This window comes from Solanum verrucosum, unplaced genomic scaffold (assembly GCF_900185275.1).
Source record: "Solanum verrucosum unplaced genomic scaffold, falcon-dt-bn FXZP01000088.1, whole genome shotgun sequence".
NCBI classification, from domain to species: domain Eukaryota; kingdom Viridiplantae; phylum Streptophyta; class Magnoliopsida; order Solanales; family Solanaceae; genus Solanum; species Solanum verrucosum.
Genome location: NW_026020077.1, coordinates 293721 through 320166, shown reverse-complemented (window position 1 = coordinate 320166; position 26446 = coordinate 293721). Strand labels below are relative to the sequence as shown.

At 34.1% G+C, this 26446-nt stretch overlaps 2 protein-coding genes across 2 annotated transcripts in view; both read left to right on the top strand.

The window, feature by feature from the left end:
- The window catches only part of LOC125824139 (aspartic protease inhibitor 10-like), a 112346-nt gene that overhangs the window by 47323 nt on the left and 38577 nt on the right, over positions 1–26446 (top strand). The window lies entirely within an intron of this gene.
- LOC125824009 (uncharacterized) lies at positions 19956–22263 on the top strand. Its single transcript, XM_049503367.1, has 3 exons — positions 19956–20139; positions 20316–20797; positions 20977–22263. The coding sequence occupies exons 1-3, from the start codon at positions 19956–19958 to the stop codon at positions 22261–22263; spliced, it is 1953 nt and encodes a 650-aa protein (XP_049359324.1).

Sequence of the window (26446 nt, the reverse complement as noted above, 5' to 3'; positions counted from 1 at the left end):
TGTGTATCTTAGTTTCTTATTCTTTTAGATACAATTTCTAGCTAAAATTAATTTCTACATGCATGTTTAACTAACTACCTGATTTGCACATGCATTGTGTTTCTTTAACGAATGTTGTCCCATTAATCAATTAATTTGTGCGAAGTTAGACGTCTTACAAAATTCTAAAACATCCAAGATGACTTAAATATGAAGTGAATTGTGCATCCAAGTTGTTTGATTATATGCCTCACTTAACTTATTTGAAGTTTCCTGTTGCCATTCTCTATTTTTTGGCTGTAGCAGGATATAGTCTTATCATCAACTGATATACCAAAAAATATTCATTAGATAGAGAAGATCATCAAGATTTTGCAGGCGCTGCCGAACTTATTTCAATTTCAAGAGCTTATATCACAATAATGTCATAAAATTATTATTTTATAACATTAAAGTAATCAACTGTGTCCACCAAAGTACAGTAAAATAAACCCAACATTTCAGACTCATGGTCTGATTTGATTGTAATATGTATAAAGAATTGAACTGCTGTAACCTTTGGTGGTAAGTGAATGATATCATATATCAATATTTTTAGCTATGAAAGAAGGAACAAGCCAATGGACTTGATTTTTTTTATCTTCTAAGCACCACAATGCACTTCCTTGCTTGCACTCTTGATGTTGTGCTTGGTTTGTCAGAGGATGAGCTCTTTGTTTTGATGAGAATTTTTAGGAATCTTGCATTGTTTACTATACTCACTTAGTTCTCCATCTGCAAGGTATATGTTAGTTCTTATTTTGGGTTTTAATTAATTTGTCTATTCTTTTGAGTTGTTTCTTGTGGATTTTTTATTACCCTATATGCATGCAAATGATTTTATTGTGATTTGTGCATACATCCTTGAAGATACATAGGTACAATGGAGTTTAGTTATATCATGTTGTTCTTAGATGATATCATTGAAGTGGTGTGGCACTAATTCTTGGATGATACTGATTAAAGTGGTGTCGCAGTGGCGATAGGAATAAAATTTAATTTTGTAATTTCTGACACTCACCTTATTTTAAGCTTTCACCTTCTAACGTGTGAACTATAACAATAGACACATGTAGTGCCTTTTTTGACAACTATTCTTTCAATGTCAACACGAAAATTGACTTCAACATTGCTCTTCTCTTAAGATTTCATTTCTCTCAGGCTCTTTTAGAGGTAAGTATATCTTTCCTTTCAATGTATTTGCATCTATGAATATGAATGTTAAATTTGATTGATTATAAACAATTTTGATAATCAAAAAGGTGTTGGTTCTTATCGTGATAGATTAGTAGAATGGTAAAGTTTCAGTTGCAAGGGTCAATTCATCATTTGGTAAATCCTTCTATTTAGAGGTGTAATTTTTTAATGTTATTTCTACGAGCATCTCTAGAAGAAGAAGCAAAGGAAGTGGTAAGATGTTAATGGATTTTTTCTCGATTGTTGAAATATTTGAGTAAAAAGTAATTACTTTTTTGTAGAGTTGTTGATTAACTACTTACTGATTTCTTATTTGATGAATTTGTGTGAATAAATTGATTTATGTTGAGGGTAGGAGTTGCAAATTTCTTTACTTTATTTCTGCAAGGAACTGGATGATGTTTTATGGTCGAATACCACTTGACCATAAGGAAAGAGGCATTCAACCACTTGACTCTAATGAGATGAATTTAGCGAAAAAATTAGTTCAAAAGAAGCCACACGTTTAGATAGAAAGAATAGTTAATGACAATTAGAGACAACTTTGTTGAACTCTTCCTTTTCGGGACTTACCATCATATATGAATTATGTTAGTATGAATATATGTATTTGTCAACCTTCTGATGGAGGCATATAGTATCACTCATCTACTTTGCTAATAACTTTTGGAACTACCGAGATTGTTTTTTGAAAATGGATTCTTGCAAGTTTTCTTATATCTTCTAAAATAGTTCTGCTTAAGAGGAGGAAAGACAGAAATATTTTACATTGTACTTGACTCTGCCAAATCTCAGGTTGTGGTGATCTCACCCCGTGATGATGTTGTGGAGGCAGGACATTAGTAGTATTGTTGTGAGCATGTACATAAAGGTTGTCTTTATCTGTAATTTTCTGAAAAATATTGTAGATCTCATTATTTTTCTTGCCATACCTATAATCTGATGAATAACAGAAAGGAAAAGAAAATTAGCAACAAGATAATCTTGCAAGAAATACCAATGCAGTTATGGTTCTATATAGAGACCCGACTACATAGCTACTTGCTCTTACCTTAAAGGAAAAAAATGTACTGATATTAGATGATTCAGTTCTTGAATTTATCTCTTTTTAACATATGTATGTTTTTACCATTTGCAGCCTCCTCCTTTTTTGTCTGGCAATTTAGCTTCTCTACAATATCAGCACCTACTACATTTTAGTAAATATTTCAAGTCTTTCCTTATCCATCATCTTTTTTCATTTGCCTTTTCATTTATTTCAGTGGCTAAGGATGATACAAGCAAACCTTGCAAGCTGACTTCCTTCTTGGGTTATAAGGTTGGAATAACCCACATTGTGAGAGAAGTTGAAAAACATGTATCAAGTAAATTCACCCTTATATTTATAACATTTCAGTGATGTATTCACATTTTTGGCACACATTTATTATTTAGACTCGGGGTTGCTAGCGTTGTCCTACTACCTTTCACTCCAAGGTGAGATACTACTATGTTGATGCTAAATATTGATTTTGACATCTTATTTATTGAACTGTAAGACTCCACAAGAGAAAAACATGTGAGATGGTCAGTATAATTGAAACACTCTCAATGGTGGTAGTTGGTGTCGTTGGGTATGTTATGACATTCTCCAAGGAAGAGGCCATTATGAAGTACTGCTACAAATAGGAAGCTGATGAATACCAAAGATATTCAGGCACACTTGGAGAAACTGAACAAGTATGCTTGTGTCATCTATGTGTTAACTCTCACACATGTATCAAATTTGAATGCCATCCCTCAGATTTTGGGGGACCATTGCTTGAATAAGCTTTAGCTATATATAAAAAATGTATTTCAATAATCATGTGTTTCTCTGAAATCTTATTTAGGCCAACATTCATGCTATCAGTTATAATTATAATAAGAGGTGCAGTAAGAATTAGTTTTTAATTGTTATTTGCACCTCTTAGAGTTAAATGAGCGTTGTAAGGATAATTTTAGTGATACTTGTATGTCATCTTCTTTTGCTGAGAAACATGTATGTGTTCTTTCAAATTCACTAATAGTGATCATTTATGAAGTGAGTTTATTGATGATGTAGGACTCGAGAATGTGAACAAGATAGCAAGATATCACCTACAAGACATTTACTGGTTTCTGTCTATAATGTTTATACCCATGGAGTGGTCATATGCACTTATCATCACTTAGCCAATCAGTATTTGTGGTATCATCACTTACCCAATCATGTATTTGTGATACATAGCCTATTTGAAACAAAATGATCAATATTATTTAAAGGTATATGAACTTATGTTTTCGTACATGTATATGACAATGTAATGTTCTACCCATATAGTTAAATTAATTAGGTTGTATTGTTGCGGTGAAAAAGGCGACACTAAAATCAACTATGTTGGAAGCACGGACCTAGGCGAATCTAGTATTATAAAGAAGAAAAAGTTGTGCTTGTTAGTGCAATTAGTTTGGGTAGTGCCATATTATTCTTTTTTTTTTCTTTATTAGAAAGCTTAACTGTACCTAAGTTGCTATCTTTAATTTTTTGTTTTTGAAATATTTGTCATCTAGCAACAATTTTCTTCTCCACAATTGCATATATCGCTTTAGTCGAAAATAACAATTTTAGTCCATGTATTATAGGTTTATTTTCATTTTGATCCCTGTACATATGAATCGAGTACTAAGCATCATTACTGGAATTATTATATCTAATTAAAGGACAATAATGGATCTATCTGTAAGTACTAATAAAACATGCAACCATCTAACATAATTAATTGTTACTCCCTCAGTCTTTAGTTACGTGGCTGAATTTCCTTTTTAGTCGTCTATCTAAAATTAAATATTAGTTATCACTTTTTATATTCAAATCTATCAATTTTTAATTTTTTTTGAGTCTTTTTCTAAAGTTAAAGAATATTTTTTGGGCCTTTTTTCAGAAAGGAAATGGAAACTTAAACCATTTGTAAGTAAGTTTTTGTATGTTTACAAGAAAGAAAATTAACGTACTATCATTCATAGCAATATTTATATTTAATGTTGTGGTGATTCCAAATGATGATTATGTTTAGTAAGCTAAGATATTCTTGAGTAATGAGATTTAGGATTAGCAGGATCCTCTCATAATGGGACTCAGGACCCTTTTGGACAATGAGAATTGGTATAGCAGGACCCTCCTACATAATGCGATTTAGATTAGTAGGACTCTCCTACATAATGAGATTTAGATTAGTAGGATCCTCCTACATAATGAGATTTAGATTAGTAGGGCCCTCCTACATAATGAGATTTAGATTAGTAGGACCCTCCTACATAATGTGATTTAGATTAGTAGGACCCTCATACATAATGTGATTTAAATTAGCAGGACCCTCTACATAATGAGACTAACAGGACCCTCCTGGACAATGGGATTAGCAGCACCCTCCTACATAATGGGATTAGCAGAACCCTCCTACATAATGAGATTTAGTTTAGCAGGACCCTCCTACATATTGAGATTTGGATTAGCAGGACTCTCCTACATTATGAGATTTAGATTAGAAGGACCCACATACATAATGGGATTAGCAGGACCCTCCTACATAATGGGACTAACATGACCCTCATGGACAATGGGATTAACAGAACCCTCCTACATAATGAGATTTAGATTAGCAGGATCCTCATACATAATGGGATTAGTAGGACCCTCCTCATAATGGGACTAGCAGGACCCTCATGGACAATAAGAACTAGTATAGCAGGACCCTCCTACATAATGAAATTTAGATTAGCAGGACCCTCCTTATAATGAGACTAGCAGGACCCTCTTGGACAATGAGAATTAATATAGCAGGACCCTCTACATAATTGAATTTAGATTAGCAGAACCCTCATGGAAATGGAATTAGTAGGACCCTCATGGAAATGGGATTAGCAGGACCCTCCTGGACTATGGGATTAGCAAGACCCTCTTACATAATGGAATTTAGTTATTTTCTCCTATGATAAATAATTCATAGTCTAAGATCGTTTTTTATTTTTTTATTTTTCTCCTATGATTAAAATTTCCTAGTCTGAGACGTTATTATTTTCTCCTAGGATAAGCACTTCCTAGTATGAGTTTATTTTTAAAAAAAAAAAATCACATCTGCTAATAACTCACAAAAAATTTCCAGTGAAAACTGGGGCAAAATTTTTGTTTATTTCTTTTGTTTGTGATAGTTTTCAAGTTTTTTTTTTTGGGTAAAATTTTTTAGTCCTTTTATTAATGGGAAAATTAGCAATCAAGTCATAATACCTAACATAATTAGTCAAAACAACAACACTTTAAAATATTTATTTAAAATGTCAGAATGACCATATTTTAGAAAACAATTTGTATTCAAATTTTGTTATTTAAATTTCCTTTTATTTATCAAAACAATCCTATATTGGACCAAATTCTAAACAATAACCGTTTAAAAAGAAAAAAACAACTACACCACTATCCATTACCCTTATTTCCCCACCTTCCACATTTTCTTTCCCCCACTTTTCACGTTTTTCAGCTTCTCTTTCTTCAAGATTCTCACAAATTGTTCAACAAAATCTCTATTTTAATTCAAGTAATTTCTCGATTGTTAAATGAAATATCTATATTAATTCAAGAAATTTCTCGATTGGCAAAGGTTATTTCCATTATTTACTGAGATTTATTTTGATTTGCTTTTTAAAATCACAGATTATGGTGTATATTTCGGATTGTATATATTACAGATTTGCAGTCACTTTTTTTTATGTGATTTTGTTTAGATATTCATCAAATATTTATGTATTTCAGATTTTTAGTCTTTTAAATAATTTTTTTCAATTTTTTTTTGTAATTTTGCTTTAATTTTTCAGATTTAGTAGAATCTAAAAATTCATTTATATGTTTATTTTGTTTGATTTTTAGTACATTTATATTTGATAATATCGAAATTTGCTTTTAGGGTTTTAGATTTTGGGGAAAGTATCTAATTGTCTACAATGACGGAATCAATCAAAATTACTAGAGGTATACCACATAATATTCAAAAATGTGGGGAATTTCCCTCATTTGATTTATGTATTATCCAAGTTTTGGGGATTTTTCCTCATGACTGTATTAGTAAGACATTTTTTGTATTTTAATCATAACTGTATTAGTAAGACATTTTTTGCATTTTATTTTTTGTAAGACATTTTTTGTATTCATGTGTATACTCTATGCAGTTTTAATCATAACTGTATTAGGAAGACATATTTTTGTATTTTATTTTGTTAAAGCAATATAAGTTTGATGAAAACATAATATATAGAATTGTGATGAATACATTATTAGAAGGAAAATACAAACTTATTTGGTATTCATTTAGCGTTTGGAATACAAAATGATATTGAAATACATCCTGATTTTTGAAATACAAACTGATATTGAAATACATCCTGATTTTTGGAATATAAACTGATCCAGAGAAATAGTAGCTACATTTTTAAAGTGAAATAATAATAATATAACAAGACTGGATATTGAAATATAAATACAACTTAGTTTGAATACAACTTATTCAATGTTTTATATTTTCACCAAAAATGTATTTTCAATATCATTTTATTTTACTACTAATTTGTATTTATATTTTTTTTTCTTAAACTAGAATGCCAAAAGAGTTTGTATTCATTATTATTCTATACCCAACATTTTTTTGTATTTTAAGTTATACATATCTTTAGGTATATAGATTGTATTCCATTTTTTTATAATTTAAATTTGTGACTCATATAATTTTTCAATTACACTTTAAAGTAATTACACGTTAAATACACAAAAATAAAATAAATTCATAACATGAATATGAATACATTTCGGTTGAACACATATTCAAAGAATTCCAAACAAGTAAATATATAAAACAAAGGGCATTAGAAATTGGGAAACAATTTCACTCTAATAAGATATAAATTCAAGCATCATTAACTAAACAATACGCGGTCCATTCCTACACGAACGCCTATTGTGCCCCTTAAACCCACAAGTACTGTAAGAATTCTTGCTCTTCTTCCCATATAGCTCGTTGTACACCTTGTCACGATACTTCTTGGATGGCCTTCCAGGTAGCCAGCTTCAAAAAGAAAAAATATAGAACACACACTCAATACATACTGATCTGTATTTACATACAAAGATTTCACCTTTTAGCTCAACTACAACAAATTGAATTCAATATTTAATTGTATCCAGAACTTACTACAAGGCAACAAATATTGGTATACAATTCTTAATTACTTTATGATTTTTAATCCCTAGTTGTACTCTATTCAATATATCACATAATTTTTTGACTCTATCCCTATATTGTTACCATTTACATTAACTTAATGGGATACAAAATATTGTATGCATTAAAAAAACAGCTTCCAAACTAAAAAAAATAAACAATTTCATTCGTTCTACATCATAACTTGGATACAAAACATCCATAAAAAAGGGATACAAAAATCTCATATTGATACTGTTTACATTAACATAATGAGATACAAAAATATTGTATGCATTCAAATAAAACAAAAATACTTGATGTCGAAATTTCTTGAATTCAATGAAACTGACGAAATTATAGTCGTGAATTTTGAAAATCTCCATTTCAACAATATGCCAAATTCAACTCGAAGAAGCTTTGAAAATTATCAATTGAATGATTCGGATGACAAAACTATTTTTAGCAAAAACAATTTGGAATTCTTAAGAACAAGGCAAAAAAATGCTCGAAGAAAAAATGGCAACATATGCTCCTTCAAAACGTAACTGATTTATATTTAAAATCTTTTTTTCCTTTTTGAAATTTTCTGTTCCATGATTTTCTCTATTCTGTTATTAATTATTTGTATTCTTTCAAATTAATCAAAATAAAATAAATACATAACCCATCCCTTAACAAACTAAAATATTGTCATTTTAAATAAATAGTGTAACTATTGTTAAGGACTCTCACTAAAAGCTAAAATATTGTTGTTTTGAAAATTTTCCCTTTATTAATTGAAAAGAACATACAACTCACTTGGGCCTATTGCCCAAGTCCAACTACTAGACAAAAAACGGAAAAATAAAAAAACAAACTAAAAAGCCTAGTTTCCTAATACATTTTCCTTTAGACAAGGTTTTCCTAATTAATCGCCGCTTCTTCCTCATCTGACCAACTGTCACGACCCGAGCCTACACCCTGGACGTGGCCGGCACTCGAAGACCATTGCTGGTCCCCAAGCGAACCCTCATCCTGGCTGACTACAAGCGGAAAACTGATTCAAGCATACAAAGCTTAAAAACTGAAATAAAAGTTCATAAAACTTAAATATAAACTTTAAGTCCAAAGAAAACTGTGTATAATAAAATATATACAACTCGCCGTAAAAAGGCAACTTTAGTCTTTAAAACATTTAATAAAATAAATGATACAGACTTCTCAACTATACTGACTATCTATGAAGCCTCTAACTGATAAAGATGGAAATCGGGACAAGACCCACGACATCCTAACAATTGATATAACTGAAAGGTAAATGAAATCCTCCGAAACCAAGGAGGCTCACCATAGCTAACTCGAACTCTCTGATGTATCAACGAAGCTCCTGTTGATGATCCTGAATACATGTGTCTGCATCATGAAAAGATGCAGGCCAAATGGCTCAGTACGTGGAATGTACGAGCATGTAAGGGGAATTCTAAAACATAAACATAAGCTTGAAACTTGATAAAAAGGAAACATACTTGCCTGTTTTCAATCTTACTCAACTCAAGGAATACTCCAAACTACTCAAACTTACTCAACTCAGAAGTACTCAAGGATAAGATACTCAACTCAGAGATTAGATACTCAACTCAAGGATATGATATTCGACTCAAAGATATGATATTCGACTCTGGATACTCAACTCTGGATACTCAACTTTGAATACTCAACTAAATATGACTGAACTCATTTCAATATAAAGCAATTTAAAACAAGTGCAATATAAAGAAACAAACTGTTTAAAAACATGCTGTCAAATCTGTGTGTATGCAAGGATACAACATAACGCTGAAATGTATATAAAAATACAATAAACTGATGTATATAAAAATACAATAACTTATGTGGGAGTTTCTCTAACCGACAACCATCACATAAGAGCTATAGTGATGATACAGCGATCTACCTCACGCTGCCAGCGCATCCTATACCCGGCCAAAGGTATAGGACCTGAACTACTAATGGATCCACTAGTCTATGTGAAAAAGGTTCATCTAAAAAGTATGACCCTTTTCTACCCATGATGGCTACATGGTTTATGGGGGCTGTGAGTTGTCTGAACTCTCCCCCATATCGGTGCTCAATACTACTCCCAAAATATACTAGCTCTTATGTTTTAAAAACATACTTCTTTCTGCTGATTTGAGATAATTGCTCAAAAACTTAGCTCAAAGGCTATCTTGGAAATCTCAGTTTCCCTACTTGCTTCATTTAGAAAGCTATTACTCTTTTCTGAAAACTAGCCCGAAGGCCCTTTGGAAATCTCAGTTTCCGTTCTTATTTAAATGTGAAAACATTTATAAACTCTTTAGGAATACTTAGTCCCCATATACTTTTGAAGAAAAGGACTTCAAACTTTACTCTTTATTCTTCTTTACTGAACTCAAAACTTAAGTCTTAAAACAAAGTTAAAACGTTTGTAAAAGACTTCTTAAAATATGGTTCATACCGAATTATGGACATGAACTACTCAATGCAAGGTTTTCAATAACCATAGATAAAACTCAAATACTTGGAACTCAAGAACTTCAATGATACTACTAATTTCAAGAATGCTCAACTCGTAGGGTTCGTGCGGAATTATAAGCATGAACGACTCAACTCAAGGACTCAAAGATACTTCTCTTCTCAAGACTGCTCGACTTATAGGATTCATGCGGAATTATGGGCATGAACAATTCAACTCAAAGACTTTATGGGTAACATGTAATAGTCCCATGTTTAGAAATATAATCTCAAAGGGGATTAGGAACTCAATACTTAAGACTTAGAACTTGAAGATACTACTCCTCTCAAAGATACTCAACTTCTAGAGTTCATGCGGAATTTATGGGCATGAACAACTTGACTCGTAGGTCTATATAACATTATGAAACTCATGTATGTGACTCTTCTCATTCTCTGACTTACTTCCTCAAAACTTAGTTCAAATCGATAGTTGATCTCAAAGGATTCACAATTGAACTCAAAGGCTTCCTTGAACTCTACTCTTAACTCTCTCTTGAATTTGAATTATGAATTATGAATTATGAATTCAAGAGTTATGATTCATGATCTGAAGGATCTCAATAACAATATAGCTATTCGATAATTAGGTATATAACTTTTAAAAGAAACGTGAATTCAAGAACTCAAAATCAACTTATCTCAAGAATACTCAAATCTAGGGAAAGTATCCTAGATTACTCTTTTACTGATCTGAAAGTAGATGTAGGGTGTGAGGACGAACTAGTCCAACACTATAATAGCCTTACATACCTAGAAGAACAAGATTCCTGAAGAATCTTGAATAATCTTTAAGAATTTTGAAGAAGAACTTGATTAGAAGTCTTGAAACCCTAGCTTGAAGGTAAACAATCAAGAAGACCTTTCTTGAGATTCTCGAGTTAGTTTATTAAAATCTCTATAGCCAAAAATTATGATTTTCATGAGTGTAGATGTAAATCTGACTGTTTTGAGCTTTTTAATTAGTCAAGAAATTCGTTGATTGTTTTCTTGGAGGTAAAAAGACAAAGAAACAATTATTTTCAATATTTTCCCGTCGGCTAATTCGTAACAGCACTGTATAGGTTACTAAAATAGTCATAACTTTTTACTCAGATATTGGATTGACGTGAAACTGGTGGGGTTGGAAAGTAGATTCAATTACCTTTAATTGGATAGGTTATGGCTCACGTAACTCTTAATATTCTAAGAGATATGGTCATTTAAAGTTGACCTAAGCAGAATTTTACTTCAAAACTTAATAAACTTCAAGAACACTTATCAAGAACTCATCAAGAACTTAAATCCATAAATTTCAAGAACGCAATTACGCTGAATAAATCATGATTGGCGTGTGGGTGAAAGAACCCAACACTATGTAAGCTTACATACCTCTTAGGGATTAAACCCATGGCGAAAATCCGCAACAAGATGCAAGAATCTCGACGAACGCTTTCATCCTTTCTCTTTTCTCCTCTTTTCTCTTCTTCTTTTCTCTTCTTGAATTCTCAACTAAAACCCTAGGTGTATTTTAGGATTATAAAACTGAACCTAATAGGATTAGACCCTTGAAATATTATTAAAAACGAATTAAATCTGGTTGGGTAAGGAAAAGACCAAAATACCCCTCTTTATTTTCGGCTAACTTTCCTTAACTGGACAGCCTAACTTCAAAGGTCATATCTCACTCATCCGACCTCGAAACTTAACAAACTCAGTGGCGTTGGAAAGATAATTCAAATATCTTCCCTACGGTATCTGGTAGCACACCTAATTCATTCTGAGCTAGGAATTATGGTCGTTTGAAGTCGACCCAAAACTCATACTTAAGCATATCTTGCAAAATTTCAGATTTTGCTATTTCCAATTTAATTCTTTTTGAAACTCAAGGTGCTACATCTAGTGACCTTAACACTTAAGAAATTTTAAATTCCTTGGTAAAATCTCACTCACTACGAAGAACGGTTCGAGTGTTAGTTCAAAAATTTTCTGGGGTGTTACACCAACAAACCTCCACACCTAAATTAAGTTTCTCCTGCTATGATCTAAAAAATCTTTCCATCTTCTCCTGATGTGAGAAATCAATTTGTAAGATTTGCCTCTTGTTCCTTCGTTGCTCATTTATCAATAGTAAGTAATTGTCTTTTTGTTTGTTGGGCAGTTCTCCTCCTTATTGTATCTAACCCGTTCGGGCGCAATTGTGTTCTCTGATACGCTGGCTTATGCTTGTGATGTTTTGTTTATGGATCTTCTCTGCTAATGGCAGGCTTCTTTACTGTGTGAGACCCATTTCTTTCTTCTTTTTCCAACTCCATCTTCAAACTAACGATTTCTTTGTCTTCTTTCTGTATATGATGCTTGAACGACTTGCAAGGTTTACTCTGCTCCATTGTCTTCCAAGTTTACTCCGATCCAAAAACAAGACTATCTTGCATTTCATACTTGTAATATTTACTAGATCTGCTGTACATCTTGTAAATGCAACGCATCTATGTTGTATCCTTTCCTCCCCCCTTATCCCTCATTGATGATATTCGTAGATATGGGCTCTGTATCTTATCACTGTTTAATATCCTTCTTTCCATTGGTTCTAGTCTTGCAAATCCTGTATATATGCAATTTCCATGCTCTATTGCCTAATTTTCTATATAGTCCGCAAGTTGATTTCCTTCCCTCATAACATGTTGAATTATGTGTTGTATGTTTACCAAATTCGTCTTGATTTCCTCTATCATGTCTCTGATTATCCATGGTGATTCTCGTTGTCCCCCTAGTACTTTATACAATAGCATAAAATTTGTTTGAATGATGATCTTGTTATAAAGTGCTTGCTTACAATGTTTACTTGCTTTTAGTATAGCTTTAGCTTCTGCCACTGCATTTGTAGTGTTGTTTATGCTAGCCCCTTCTGCATGAATTAAGTCCCCTTTCTCATCCCTTAAACAAAATACATAAGAACTTAAACCTGGGTTACCTCTTGACGCTCCATCAGTGTTATATTTTATCCATCCTTCTAAGGGAAATTTCCATTTTATTTGAGTGACCTTCACATTTGCACAGTACCCTTCCAGTTCTTTTAGCATTATTGGCCAGTTTCCCTAGCATATCATCTTAGGTCTTCGAACCTTGATCAACATGAACATGTTCCTGGTAACATTATGGATAATTCTAGCCAACGAGATGTTCTTCCTCTCGTGCTTCATTTTGTTTCTCCTATTCCACAACTCCCATATTATAAAGCTTGGAATAGCTCTATAGTATGGTTTCATGTCTTTTTTGGCATTTGCTCCCCACCACAACATTATCACCTCCCTCAGCTGCAATCATGTTATAGATAGACCTGCACAAAAGCAAAAATAGGATTATGTACTGTTAGCAATGTTCGATCTGAGAAATATATGATGATTAGGGTTGTCGCAGCACCAGCATCTCGATGGACCCTGTAGGCCCCATCTTCTCAATCTATCATCCACTGGTACCTTAAATTGTCACAACCTCTACATCATAAAAGCCATTTTGAAAGGGATTCCCTTTGTCCATATCCACTTGTGAATTCTATTAGATTCCTCCTTATGTCTAATATAATTCCAAGTTGTTTTGACTGATAAATTCCCTTTAGTATCCAACATCCAACATGATATATCTTTCTCATTCTTTCCTCTTGGAGGTTTGATATTGCCGATGAAATACTCAACCAGTTCAGTTGGAATGATTGCCATCAGAGTCTGCACATCCCACTCTCCCCGATGAACTACCTGATCCATCCTTTTAATATTGTCATCCCATTCAAAATTTTCTCCAGTAATGGTATACAAATCTCCCAGTCCAGTTCAATTATCATGCCAAAAAGATGTTGATCCCTTTCTGATTTGCCACAAAATTTGATGTTCTATGAGGTCTCTTGTTTGCAACATTTTCTTCCAAACTTGGGAACCCCCACCTCCAACTTTCCACATAGCAAGATTAGGACTTGTTTCTACAATATTTATTCCTCATGTATTCACTCCATAATATTTTCTTGGTTATGAAATTCCACCATAATTTACAGAACAACGCCATAAATAAGTCATGCATTAGTCTGAAACCTAGTCCTCCTTCCTTCTCTGGTAGGCATAGATTACTCCATTTACTCCAATGTCGACCTCTCCTTCCAATGCAACTGCTCTAAAAAAATTGAGCTAACATTTGTTGTACTTGGTTAAGAACATTATTTGGAGGGTTCATAACTGATAAACAGTGAATTGGAGTACTTTGAAGCACGTGTTTTTATCAAAATTGCTCTGCCCCCATAAGATAACAATTTGCCTTTCCAACCCTGTATCTTTCCTCCTATCCTTTGGATCATGTGCTTATAGTAAGCTTTTTGTTTCCTTTTATAAAATATCGGACAACCCAAATATGTAAAAGGAAAATCCTGTCTCAAAATTCCAGTAGCCACCTCTGCTACCACTGATTCACCTTCTTGCATTGTATGATCATATCATCCGCAAACGCCAAATGATTTACCTTTATTTACCTTTTGCCCCAAAACCTCTTCATCTTTCTTCTACGTGTCACTTATTATTCTCATTGTCCCCACATCTGCCTTACATAAAATGATCATATCATCCGCAAACGCCAAATGATTTAATTTGAGGCTTCCTCTAGGCATACCAAATCTTTTGAACTCTTTATTCCTCATCAAAGCATTAAGAGATCTTGACATTACTTCCGCCACCAGAATAAAGAGAGTGGGAGAGAAAGGGTCCCCCTGCTTTAGTCCCCTTGAGGATTTAAAGAAACCTCTCGGTTGACCATTAATAAGGATAGAATACCAATTATTGTTAATTAGTCTGTACACTATATCAATGAGTTTGTCCCTAAACCCCATCCTTCTTAGGATGTTGGTTAAAAACAACCATTCAACTCTATCATAAGCCTTGTCATATCCAATTTAATGACCATGTTGGGTGTTTTTCCTCTTTTTTGAATTTCTGATATTATCTCCTGCACTAGTAACACATTCTCTGCTACGCTTCTCCCCTGCACAAATCCCGCTTGATGTGGAGAAATAACACCTGGTAGAACAAAGTTTCAACTCTTTTCAGAATGATCAACCCATGATAGCTAGAATCAGTTTCTTCAATTCATATAGCAGCCTGACTTCCTGACTTCTATTTCTATTCAACTACTGAGATCAAGAAAACATGCAGTCATTCAAGAACATTTTCAAATTGTCATTTTGAAGAGTGTCAAAAGCTCACTCTAAGTGGCAAGTTAAGCCTCGAATCCAATTCAAGATCATGATATCTAAAAGTTAAGACTCAAGAGAAGCTACATAGGTAAGAGCTTGTACTTTTATTTTCCTTTTGACTATTAGCTTTCATTTTTTTATGTAAGGATAGGAGCCATGATCTGGAGCCTCGATGGAAACTCACTTAACTTCCAACTCATGATCACCTCATCTCCTTGAACTACATGTGACTTGATTCCCTTATAACTCGGGATATGTAGGATGTCCAAATCAAGGACTCGGCCGCATATTCTTCTTTCAAATAAGAGTCCGGTCAAAACTTGTCGCATTGTCTACTTCTTTGTCTGAAAACTCTTCGTGTTTCTAGTCAAAGAGAGGCAAACTGTAGATACGTAATTTTTGATCGAATTTAAGGTTTTACACCATTTTTAGTGTTTAAATATTTTTTAAAATTTAAATTAAATATTTTAATTTTTATCTTATTTTATTAAGTTTATTCTAAATGATTTGAAAGTCACAAAAGTTGAAATCACATTTTAAGTCATTTTCAATTCTTTTTTTAAAAGAAATGTAAAAATACAAAAATATTTTTTTTCTTTTAATTTAAATTTAATAAATAAACTAGTGTTTCTTAATTATATGTTTAATTAACTATTTAACTTAATTTTCTTATAATTATATTAGGTTAAAATAATTAGTTAATATTTTTATTATTATATTTTATATTTTATATTTATATTTATATATACCTATACACTACCCCACTACCCTCACCCCATTACCCCTATTCTCCTCAACCTATACTCAACCCACTCCCACGTACACCCACACACCTCTATCCTACATATACTACACTACACCATCCAAAAAAAAAAGGAAAAAAATCAGCAGCCAAAGAGACAGACATACGTACAGAAAAATAGAAAACAAGATCCAAACATTGTAATTTCCTTCCAACTACTACATCACATGGAAACAAAAATACAATACACATCCACACCAAAAATAGATTTGTGTCGATCAAAATTTTGCGGTTCTTATTTCTTCATTTAAGATTCAACTTTACCTTATCTCTTTAATTTATTTATGGAGTTTGATGTAATTATGTGATAAGTTTTCTTATAGTTTTGTTTCATTCATAATTTGATTGAAATGAATATTGACCTTTTGAGTTATATTTTTATTATATCTTAATGCATATCTCTAAAAGATGAATAAAATTCTATTATTATGTAAGGATTTTTTTTTGTTGTTATTCAATTTTGTTATGCCTAAGCCACTATTTTTATGGTATTGTTGTAGCTTAATTTTGATGTCAATTATCTATTTTAATTTATGTATTTTTGGATAAATGGGTCATTACCCAATGAGCAAACAAATAAGTTATGTGAACTTGAATTTATTCCATTTTAGGTTGGTTGAATCCATGGATATGGTGACTAATTTGATTAAAAATAGCATTGATTAATATAATAAGAGAACAAAAAGATTAGTTGTCATGAATTCAAAAAAATTGGAGTACTAGTTTTAATACTAGGTGAGTTTTAGGCACATTAAAAATATTTGTTTCAATTAAGAATGTGGTTACACATCTTCATTGAGAAGTTAAAAAATAAACTCAAGGATGTGGTGACGCACCTTGTCAAATAATATAATTAACTTTCATTGATTTAAAGTAGAGACTTACACACAAATTATTAAGTGCGATGCAAAGAAGACAATTATACCTCTAAATGTCAAGACCAAGAATGCAGTTACGCATCTAGGTTAAGACCAAAAAAAGTTCAACAATAAAAAATGCAAACAAATAATGGGATGTAATAATGTATCCCAAAAATAATTTAAGATAACTATAAGTCAATAAAAGCGGCCGTGCTAGAATCACGGGACTCGAGGGATGCCTAATATCTTACCCTCGATCAACAGAATTCCTTACCTGAATTTTTAGTTCGCAGACCAAAATAAAGAGTCATTTCCTTTTGATCAAGGATAAAAAAAAAAAAAAAGGTCACTTGGAACACCATAACTCAATTCCAAGTGGCGACTCTGAAAAAAAAATCCCTAATCAATAACGTCACTTAAATTGAAAAAACCTTTAACCGCTAGGCAAAAAAAGGGGTGTGACAGGAATTTATTGATTCTTTCAAAATTATTATTTTTAATTTTGAAGTTATATGAACAGAAGATAAATTAATTGATGATACCTTCAAAAATTTGACTTTTCTTAGAAAAATAATTAATTTTGTTATCACTAACCAACAAAGTTTAAAAAATAATATGATTCTTTAAAAAAAAAAAATCATAGAACGGATGAAATTTAATTGAAGAAGAAGAAAAGAGGGACACAACTTGACGTGCGTGGGGAAGGATGGGAGTGAGAGGTGAAGAAGAAGAAGAAGAAGAAGAAGAAAGAAGGAAAGAAAATGGAGGGAGGAAGACAGCTTGAAGTGAGCGTGGGTGGGGTGGGATGGAAGGTGAAGTGAAATTTAAGGTGAAATCAAAATAAAAGTAATAAAAATAAAGAGATAAGTGTCAAAAACACACATAAACTATTCACTTTATGTCTTTTCTCTTTAAAAAATAAAAATAAATGTTAATCCTAATATGCATTTGAAAAAATGAATTGAGTATGATGATTCAATTCAGGCCACGTTTTAATCATAACTAAATTAATATACAGTATATTTCCATATATATTTCCTTTCACAAAAAATTGACAATCTTTCGTTTCTAGCAAATTGTATTCTGAGAAATCCAGCCACACCAATCTTTTTTGCTATCCTTGTATGTTGATTTATTTCAAAAAAAAATTCACAACGATGTGTTCGAATTAATGGATTATTGGTGCCATTATAAGTAGGTGGTGTATTGCCTTTTGTAGCAGGAATTGCTGATCTGCTAGTTGTCTGGGCACTATTTGACTCAGGTTTGTGGGTTCTTAGTTTTGTGGAGTCAATTTCCAATCTAGACAATTGTTCTTGGATGACTTGGACAATTCTTTCGATGAGGCATTGTTCCATTGCTACAATTTTAGAGTCCATTAGGGTTTTTGTAATGGTATGTTCTCCTTGAAATCGAGAACTGATCTCATCGCGCATTGTGTTAGGCTCTGATACCAAATTGTTAGAATTCTTAGAGAAGGATCGAGTCATAGGACGATGAACAGGGAAATCAAATTCAACTGCCTTTGATTTTCCCTTGCTTTTGTTCGAATTCCTAGATCGACCTATTTTTGTATATGAATTCAGCTCATCAAAGGGAAGCTGAAACCTTAGAGTTCAATGGAAGAGAGAACTCCTATCTCTTGTTTCTGATTAAAGTCTGCGTACTTCTTATTCCTCAAATCCTCCTTTAAATAGGAGTCTTCTTACAATAATAGGAAGTCTTATGGAACTAGGAAACATAAATCCTATTCTAAACTAATAAGAAAACTACTAATAATATAATTAAATTCTTCCTATTCTAGAATAATAATAAACTACTAGCGTTATAATTAAATCAAGTTATTTGGCTCTCTGTCGCACATATGTCTTGCCCACAAATGCGTCCACAACATTACCCCCTCATGCTGAAAGAGCTTGTCCTCAAGCTCAAACGATGGATAAGCCTGCTTAAAACAGTCTACATCCTTCCAGGTCGCTTCATCCTCTGTCATACCCGACCATTGTATAAGAATCTCCTTTGTACCATGGTTTAAACGAGCTCGAATGACAGCAGGAAAAGGAACTACTCGGCCGTCCTCTAGTGCTGGTAGCTCTGTAATAGGTGGGAGTTGGTATCCTTTGAATGCCTTCAAAAGCGAAACATGAAAAATGTTATGAAGTCGACTGTCATTTGGCAAATCCAACTTATATACAACCTGTCCAATTCGCCGTAAGATTGAAAATGGACCATAAAATTTGGGGGACAGTTTATTGTGAATACTCAGCCGCATGGAGCGCTGCCTGTAAGGATGTAAACGAAGCCAGACAAGTGACCCTGGAGAAAATTCGATGTCACGATGGCCCTTATCATAATATTCCTTCATTCGTTGTTGTGCTGTTTGTAATCGAAATCGGATTTCACCCAAGATGTGATCACGTTCCAGCAATACCTGTTCAACAGTTTCTACCCGAGTGGTCCCAGGCACATATGAAAGCAAACGAGGTGGGTCACGACCATAAACAACCTTGAAGGGTGTGGTTTGCAATGCCGAATGAAAAGATGTGTTATAACAAAATTCTGTCCATGGGACCCAAGCAACCCACTTTCGAGGACAAGTACCAACAAAGCAGAGAAGATACATTTCAAGAGTACAGTTAACGACCTATGTTTACCCATCTATTTGTGGGTGGTAAGCAGATGAGAATTGTAGTTTAGTACCATTCAAGCGAAAAAGTTCCTTCCAAAAAGTGCTAGTAAAAACCACATCTCTATCACAAGTAATAGTTTCAGGTATCCCATGCAAGCGAACAATCTGCTCAAAAAATACCTGAGCCACACGAGCTGCTGTGTATGGGTGAGCCAATGGTATGAAATGAGCATATTTTGAGAACCGATCCACTACTACAAACAAGACTGACTTCCCCCAAGACTTGGGCAAGCCATCAATAAAATCCATGGAGATGTCTGACCAGATCTGAATTGGAAGTTGGAGAGGTTGTAACAATCCTGCGGGACTTAAATGTTCAGATTTATTGCGTTGACACACCGGGCAGGCAACGACATATGCAGCAATGTTCTTTTTCATACCTTTCTAGCATAAATTTATGATTCAGGGACACAATGAGGAACAATGTTTTGTTGTGCATCCTGAATTATATCCAAAAGAGAAAACAGGACAAGTTGAAAGGAAGGAAAACGACAGAACAGAGAAGAATCCTATTGCTAGGAGAACAGCGGTGGAAGACGCAACAAAAGTGGGAAACATACAACAACCCAATAGAGAAGAAGGTTTGTAGATCAAAGACACAAAAAATGAGGAGGAAACCGACCTAAACAACCAGAGAAGGTATGGAACAGGGTTGGAATAATTACTGGAAATAAATTTAACTTGTTGGCAAAAGATAAATAAGAGCAAAGGAAGGAGGTGGAGAAAGGTGATTTGAATGTTGTGGATACAAATGTAGACACTCCTGGTGTTCAAATGAGTGCTAACAAGGACAAGAGATCCAAGTTTCAGGATGGCATAATAGATACTGAGCAGGCAGAAGAGAACAGTCATGCCGAAAAGAAAAATATAGCAAAATCAGGTGACATTGTGGATAGTTCTCCAGGAAGGAAAATGGGTGAGTATGTGATTGAAAGGGGTAATGACGAAGTTGTGTCAACAAAGTATAACAATGAGGAGAACAACTACGAAAAAGAAAAGGACGGTACTGATTGTGTATCACGTGACGTGCTTGAACAAGGTCTGAACTCGGAGAACGAAAATCATAGGGATGAGGTGGAATCTGTAATAAGGAGAGGTCCAGACTTAATAGATGATGATGATGATGTTTTGCAGCAAAGAAAGGACCTTGAGGAGGATGAAGAGCTAGAATACAATATTCAACAAATTAGCAAAGCGGGCGATTTATCACCAAGGCATACCAACAGCTTGAAAAATAGAGTAAGAAAAGGCAAAAAACAATTCCTTTAAAGGTACAAACAAGGAGCAGCAGGGAGAGGGCGTCTAATAGTGATCAATGATTGAAAAAATACTCTTCTGGAATATTAGGTCGATTAATACTCAAAAATCATTTGAGAGATTAATGGACTTAAACAAAAGACACATATATTCATTCATAGCTCGAACCATTTCAAAATCCATCTGAGTTGGATGATTACAAAAGGAAATTAGGTTTTGAGCATGCGGGGGTGAACAGTTCTGGAAAGATTTGGTTTTTTTGGAGGACAATTTGGGAAGGCAACATTCTTCTCGATACAGTCCAACAAATAACCATTAAGTTCAAAATAGAAAGTAATTTTTTTATAATCACAGTTGTGTATGCGAGATGTAATGCATTGGATAGATTAGAATTATGGGAGGAATTGGAGGAGTTAGCAAGAAGTCAACAATGTCCATGGGTAGTTGGAGGAGATTTCAATGTTATTCTTAATGAGGAAGAAAAACTAGGAGGCCTTGCATTCACTCAAAATGAAGCTTTGGAGTTTGCATCTTGTATCAATGCATGTGCGTTAACAGAGGTGCGCACATCAGGGAGTAAATACACATGGTGGAATGGGCGAATTGAGGAGGATTGTATTTTTAAAAGGTTGGACAGGATTCTTGTGAATCAGGAATTTATGGATCTTTTCCCAACATCTGAGGTGCATTATCTTATCAGACAGGGGTCTGACCATGCACCTTTGCATATGACTAGTAGCTCAAGAGAAGATGTGTTCATAAAGCCCTTTAGATTCTTGAATTTTTGGAGCAAGCACAAACATTTTAAGCAAGTTGTGGCAGATAATTGGAGTGTGGACTTTGTTGGGAACCCTTTTATAGAGTTCCATGCTAAAATGAAGAGAGTTAAGAAAGCACTGTCAATGTGGAGCAAATCTGCCTATGGAAACGTTTTTCAACAAATTGCCACCATAGAAGATATGATAAGGGTGAAGGAAATACAATTGGAAATACAACCATCTGCCAGCAACCGGGCAGAATTGAGCAAAGTAGAAGCAGATTTGAAGAAATATTTGCAAGTTGAAGAAGATTTCTGGAGGCAAAAGGCAGGGATGAAATGGTTTTCAGATGGGGACAGAAATACGAAAATTTTCCATTCGTATGTTAAAGGGAAAAGGAAGAAGTTGCATATTGATGAAATAGTGACTGACCAAGAAATTACGTTGCAGACAAATGAACAGATTGGTCTAGCGGCTGTGGGATTTTTTGAAGAACAATTTCGTGCGGAAATGTTGGAAACGGACTATGCCATGATTGACCACATTCCAAAGAGTATATCAGACGACGAAAATGATTCAATGAGTAGGCTGCCAGATCAGGATGAAGTGAAAAAAGTGGTCTTTGCATTAAATGGGAGCAGTGCTTGTGGGCCGGATGGGTTTACAGGGCATTTCTTTCAATGTTGTTAGGAGATCATAGGGGATGATGCTACTAAGTTGGTAAGAGCTTTTTTCTGCGGTCAGGAGCTGACAAAATTTGTTACTCATACCAACATAGTATTACTACCCAAGAAAGAATCAGTACGAAGCTTCTCAGATCTAAGACCTATAAGTCTTAGTAACGTTTTGAATAAGATCATTTCACGAGTGATTCATGAAAGAATTCTGCTGGTCTTACCCAAGATAATTTCTCCAACCCAGTCAGGTTTTGTGAAGGGCAGAAGTATCACTGAGAATGTGTTGTTGGCACAAGAAATAATTAGAGATATGAATATGAGGAACAAAAATGTTAACGTGGTTGTGAAACTGGATATGGCCAAGGCATATGACAGAGTTTCATGGATATTCTTAACTAAAGTGATGAGAAGATTTGGTTTCTCTGAAATAATTATTGATATGATATGGGAGGATTATGTCCAACAACTGGTATTCAATTCTAATTAATGGTAGGGCACATGGTCTTTTCAGATCGTCGAGAGGACTGAAGCAGGGAGATCCTCTATCCCTACCCTTTTCATTATTGCAGCAGAGGTCCTAGCAAGAGGACTCAACAGCTTACATGGGGATGTAGATTTTAAGGGATATGGTTTGCCAAAGTGGAGTCCTAAGATTAATCATCTATCATACGCAGATGATACTATCCTTTTTTGCTCTGGGGAAAGAAGATCAGTGATCAAAATGATGCAGGTGCTAAAAGAGTATGAAAGTACTTCAGGTCAAATGATTAATAAATCTAAGAGTTGCTTCTATCTTCATGAGAAAACACCTCTGATTGTGGCAATTAGACTGAGGAGGTTAACGGGGATAAGACAAGGAAATTTTCCTTTTCTGTATTTGGGTTGTCCAGTATTTTATGGGAGGAGCAACTCTGGGTATTTTGAAGACTTGATTAGGAAAGTTGCTAAGAGAATTTTCCCATGGCATAATAAATTCCTATCATTTGGAGGTAAGCAGGTGCTTGTCAATCATGTACTTCAGTCATTGCCAATATACTTGTTATCAGCTATGAATCCAACCAAGAAAGTCATGGAGCAAATCCATCAAATTTTTGCTAAATTCTTTTGGGGAAATATTGAAGGAGTTAAAGGTAAACATTGGGTGGCATGGAGGGATATGTGTCTTCCAAACGAGGAAGGTGGAATTGGATTTAGGCAGATTCAGGATATAAATAAGGCCTTGTTTGCTAAGCTCTGGTGGAACTTTAGAGTATCCATAAACTCTTTATGGGCTGAATACATGTGGAATAAGTACTGCAAGAAAATGCATCCGCTAATTGTAAACAGTTCAGGAGCCTCACAGGTTTGGAAGAAGATGATTAAGATCAGGAAGGAGGTAGAACATGATATATGGTGGCAAATCAAGGCAGGAAATTCTAGTTTCTGGTTTGATGATTGGACCAGGCAAGGAGCATTATACTTTACTGAAGGAGAGCTCGCACAAGATGAGGAATTGAAGGTAAAGGATTTTATCATAAATGATGAGTGGAATGAAGACAAGCTAAGATCAGTGATTTCAGAGGAAATGGTACAACATATAACAATGAACATCAGGCCCATTCTCAAGGAAGGCAGCACCGACAAGGCATGGTGGATGCATAGCACTAAAGGGGATTTCACTGTCAAATCAGCCTATAATAACATGAGAAGAAAACTGTCAGTGAATGAATGGAGCAATTATATGTGGGTAAAAGGTTTGCCATTTAAGATTGGTTTTTTCTTATGGAGGGTATGGAGGGGGAGAATAGCCACAGATGATAATTTAAAGAGGATGAGGATACAAGTGGTCTCAAAATGTTACTGTTGTGAAGAGGGTCAATTGGAGACGATGTCTCATCTTTTACTAACAGCTCCCATAGCCCAAAAGCTATGGAAGCAGTTTGCTTCTTGTGTAGGTCTCAGCGTAACTGAAAATTTAAAGCAAACCATTTATAGATGGTGGGAGCACAAGATGTCACACAAATTAGATCAGATACTAAAGGCAGTCCCTGCAATCATAATGTGGGAATTATGGAAGAGAAGAAATGTTATAAAACATGGGAAGATGATCACTTATAGTTCTATGTATTATCAATATCAATTGGCAATACATCAATTAATAAGGATCAAATTCCATGGATCAAAAGGATGTCACACCATTGGTCAGAAATGGTGGATATACTTCAAAGATATCAGCCCAACATACATTATCTACTGGTGAGGTGGAAGATGCCAAGAGAGGGCTGGGTTACTTGCAACACGGATGGAGCTAGTAAAGGAAACCCAGGTCAGAGTGCTTATGGTTTTTGTATACGAAATAGTGGAGGAGATCTCATATATGCAGAGACACAGAGCATAGGGGAGGCAACCAACATGGAGGCAGAGGTTAGAGCAGTGTGGGAAGCTTTAAAGTATTGCATCAGTCAGAGGATGAGTAACGTTCATATGGATACAGATTCATTGATTTTAAAGAACATGATTGTTAAGAATTGGAAAATACCATGGGAGTTTGCGGAAAAAATGGAAGACATACATGAAATGGTGACACAAATCAATGTAAATGTGCAACATATTTTCAGAGAGGCAAATCAGCTAGCAGACTTTGTAGCAAATACAGCAATTAACAAAGAAGGAAAACAGGTATTCTTAAGCTTTAATCAATTACCAAGCCTGGGAAGAAAAATTCTTAATATGGACAAACATCAGATCCCTTCAGTTCGTATCAAATCAAGAAGAATAAACATAGACAACAATGGGTAGCATGCTTAGTTACAGTGACGATTTAAAGTTCCACAGCTATATAAACAAGGTATATTCTAGAATTAACTGGAGCAAAAGTGTTGTCAAGGAATTACTCTTAGGACTAAGCTACGTCAGCAAGCAAAATGGGTTACAAGGACCAGGAAAAGTGAGAGTAAAGGGACCAAATTTGATATTGTTGAAGCACTTAGCAAGGAATCTGATGGATGAAATTCAGGAGAAGTCATTTCCTCGTATTCGGCTTCACCTACAACAAGAATCACAGTTAGATGAAAAGAATAGAAAAGAGGAAGCAAGGGATGCGGGTAGATCAGGGAAGACCTATACTCAATATCGAGTTCGACGAGATCTCCGACATTCCAACCGGACAGTACACCTACAACAGTCACAGTCAGCTGGCAGGAAAGGAAAACAATTCAAGAAAGAGGGAGGACAAACGTTTGAAAGCTTATGTGAACAACAGGTCACAAATGCTTGAGGATGAATGTTTATTCATGCCTGCAAGGAGGCGGAAGGAGCAAGGAAGAAGGGACAAGTGAAAATGGAAGTTGAAAGAACATTTTTGGAAACCCAGCTGAAGGGGACTTTTATTAAAAATGCCTGGTCTGGCCACTTTTGGACCGACCAGGAATCATTTTGTTTATGAAAATATTGGCCCTTTTGGGTTGTTTAATAAAGGGACCCTGAGTCCAAATTTAATTTTTTAAAAAAAATAAAATAACTTGTAACATAATATGATGTCTGATAAGAATATTTATATTCAATCCTAACATTATTACGTAAGTAAGGAAGATTATGAAATATGGCAATTTTCAGATTACTCATTTTATTTTGGAGAAGTAAATAGTGTGGCTAATGCACGCACTAGCCAATACAAGAGTAGTGAAGGAGAAACTTGGAGGTTTTTTCACTTGAAATCTTTTCTTTATCGAAACAAGTTAAAGTTAAATTGAAGAATGTATAATCAAGATGCATGGTTTTCCGAATATCAAAATTATAGTTAGGAAAGGACACTTTAATTTCCAGACATGATTCATAGGAGCCTACTATACGTGTAATTATTATCATCTTTTATAGATAGGGATATCTTATATAACCTTTTTACAAGGATGAAACTTTCATTGTCATTATTCCACATAGAGGAAACGATCATATTCCACCTCGTGTAAAGCTTTTTACTTAAGATATGAACTGGTAAGGATCTACCTAGCTAATCCCAAAGGTAATTTATTTAAAAAGTAAATAAATTTAGGCATCTGATTCGTTAAAAAATTATAAAGACACATATGGATGATCTTTTTCTCTTATTCAAATAATAAGTAGTTACACATAACACACTACTTTGATGCCCACATTATAGTGATTAGCATGTCATTGTGTGCATGTTTTTATTTCATACATTAATTAAAAACTACAAC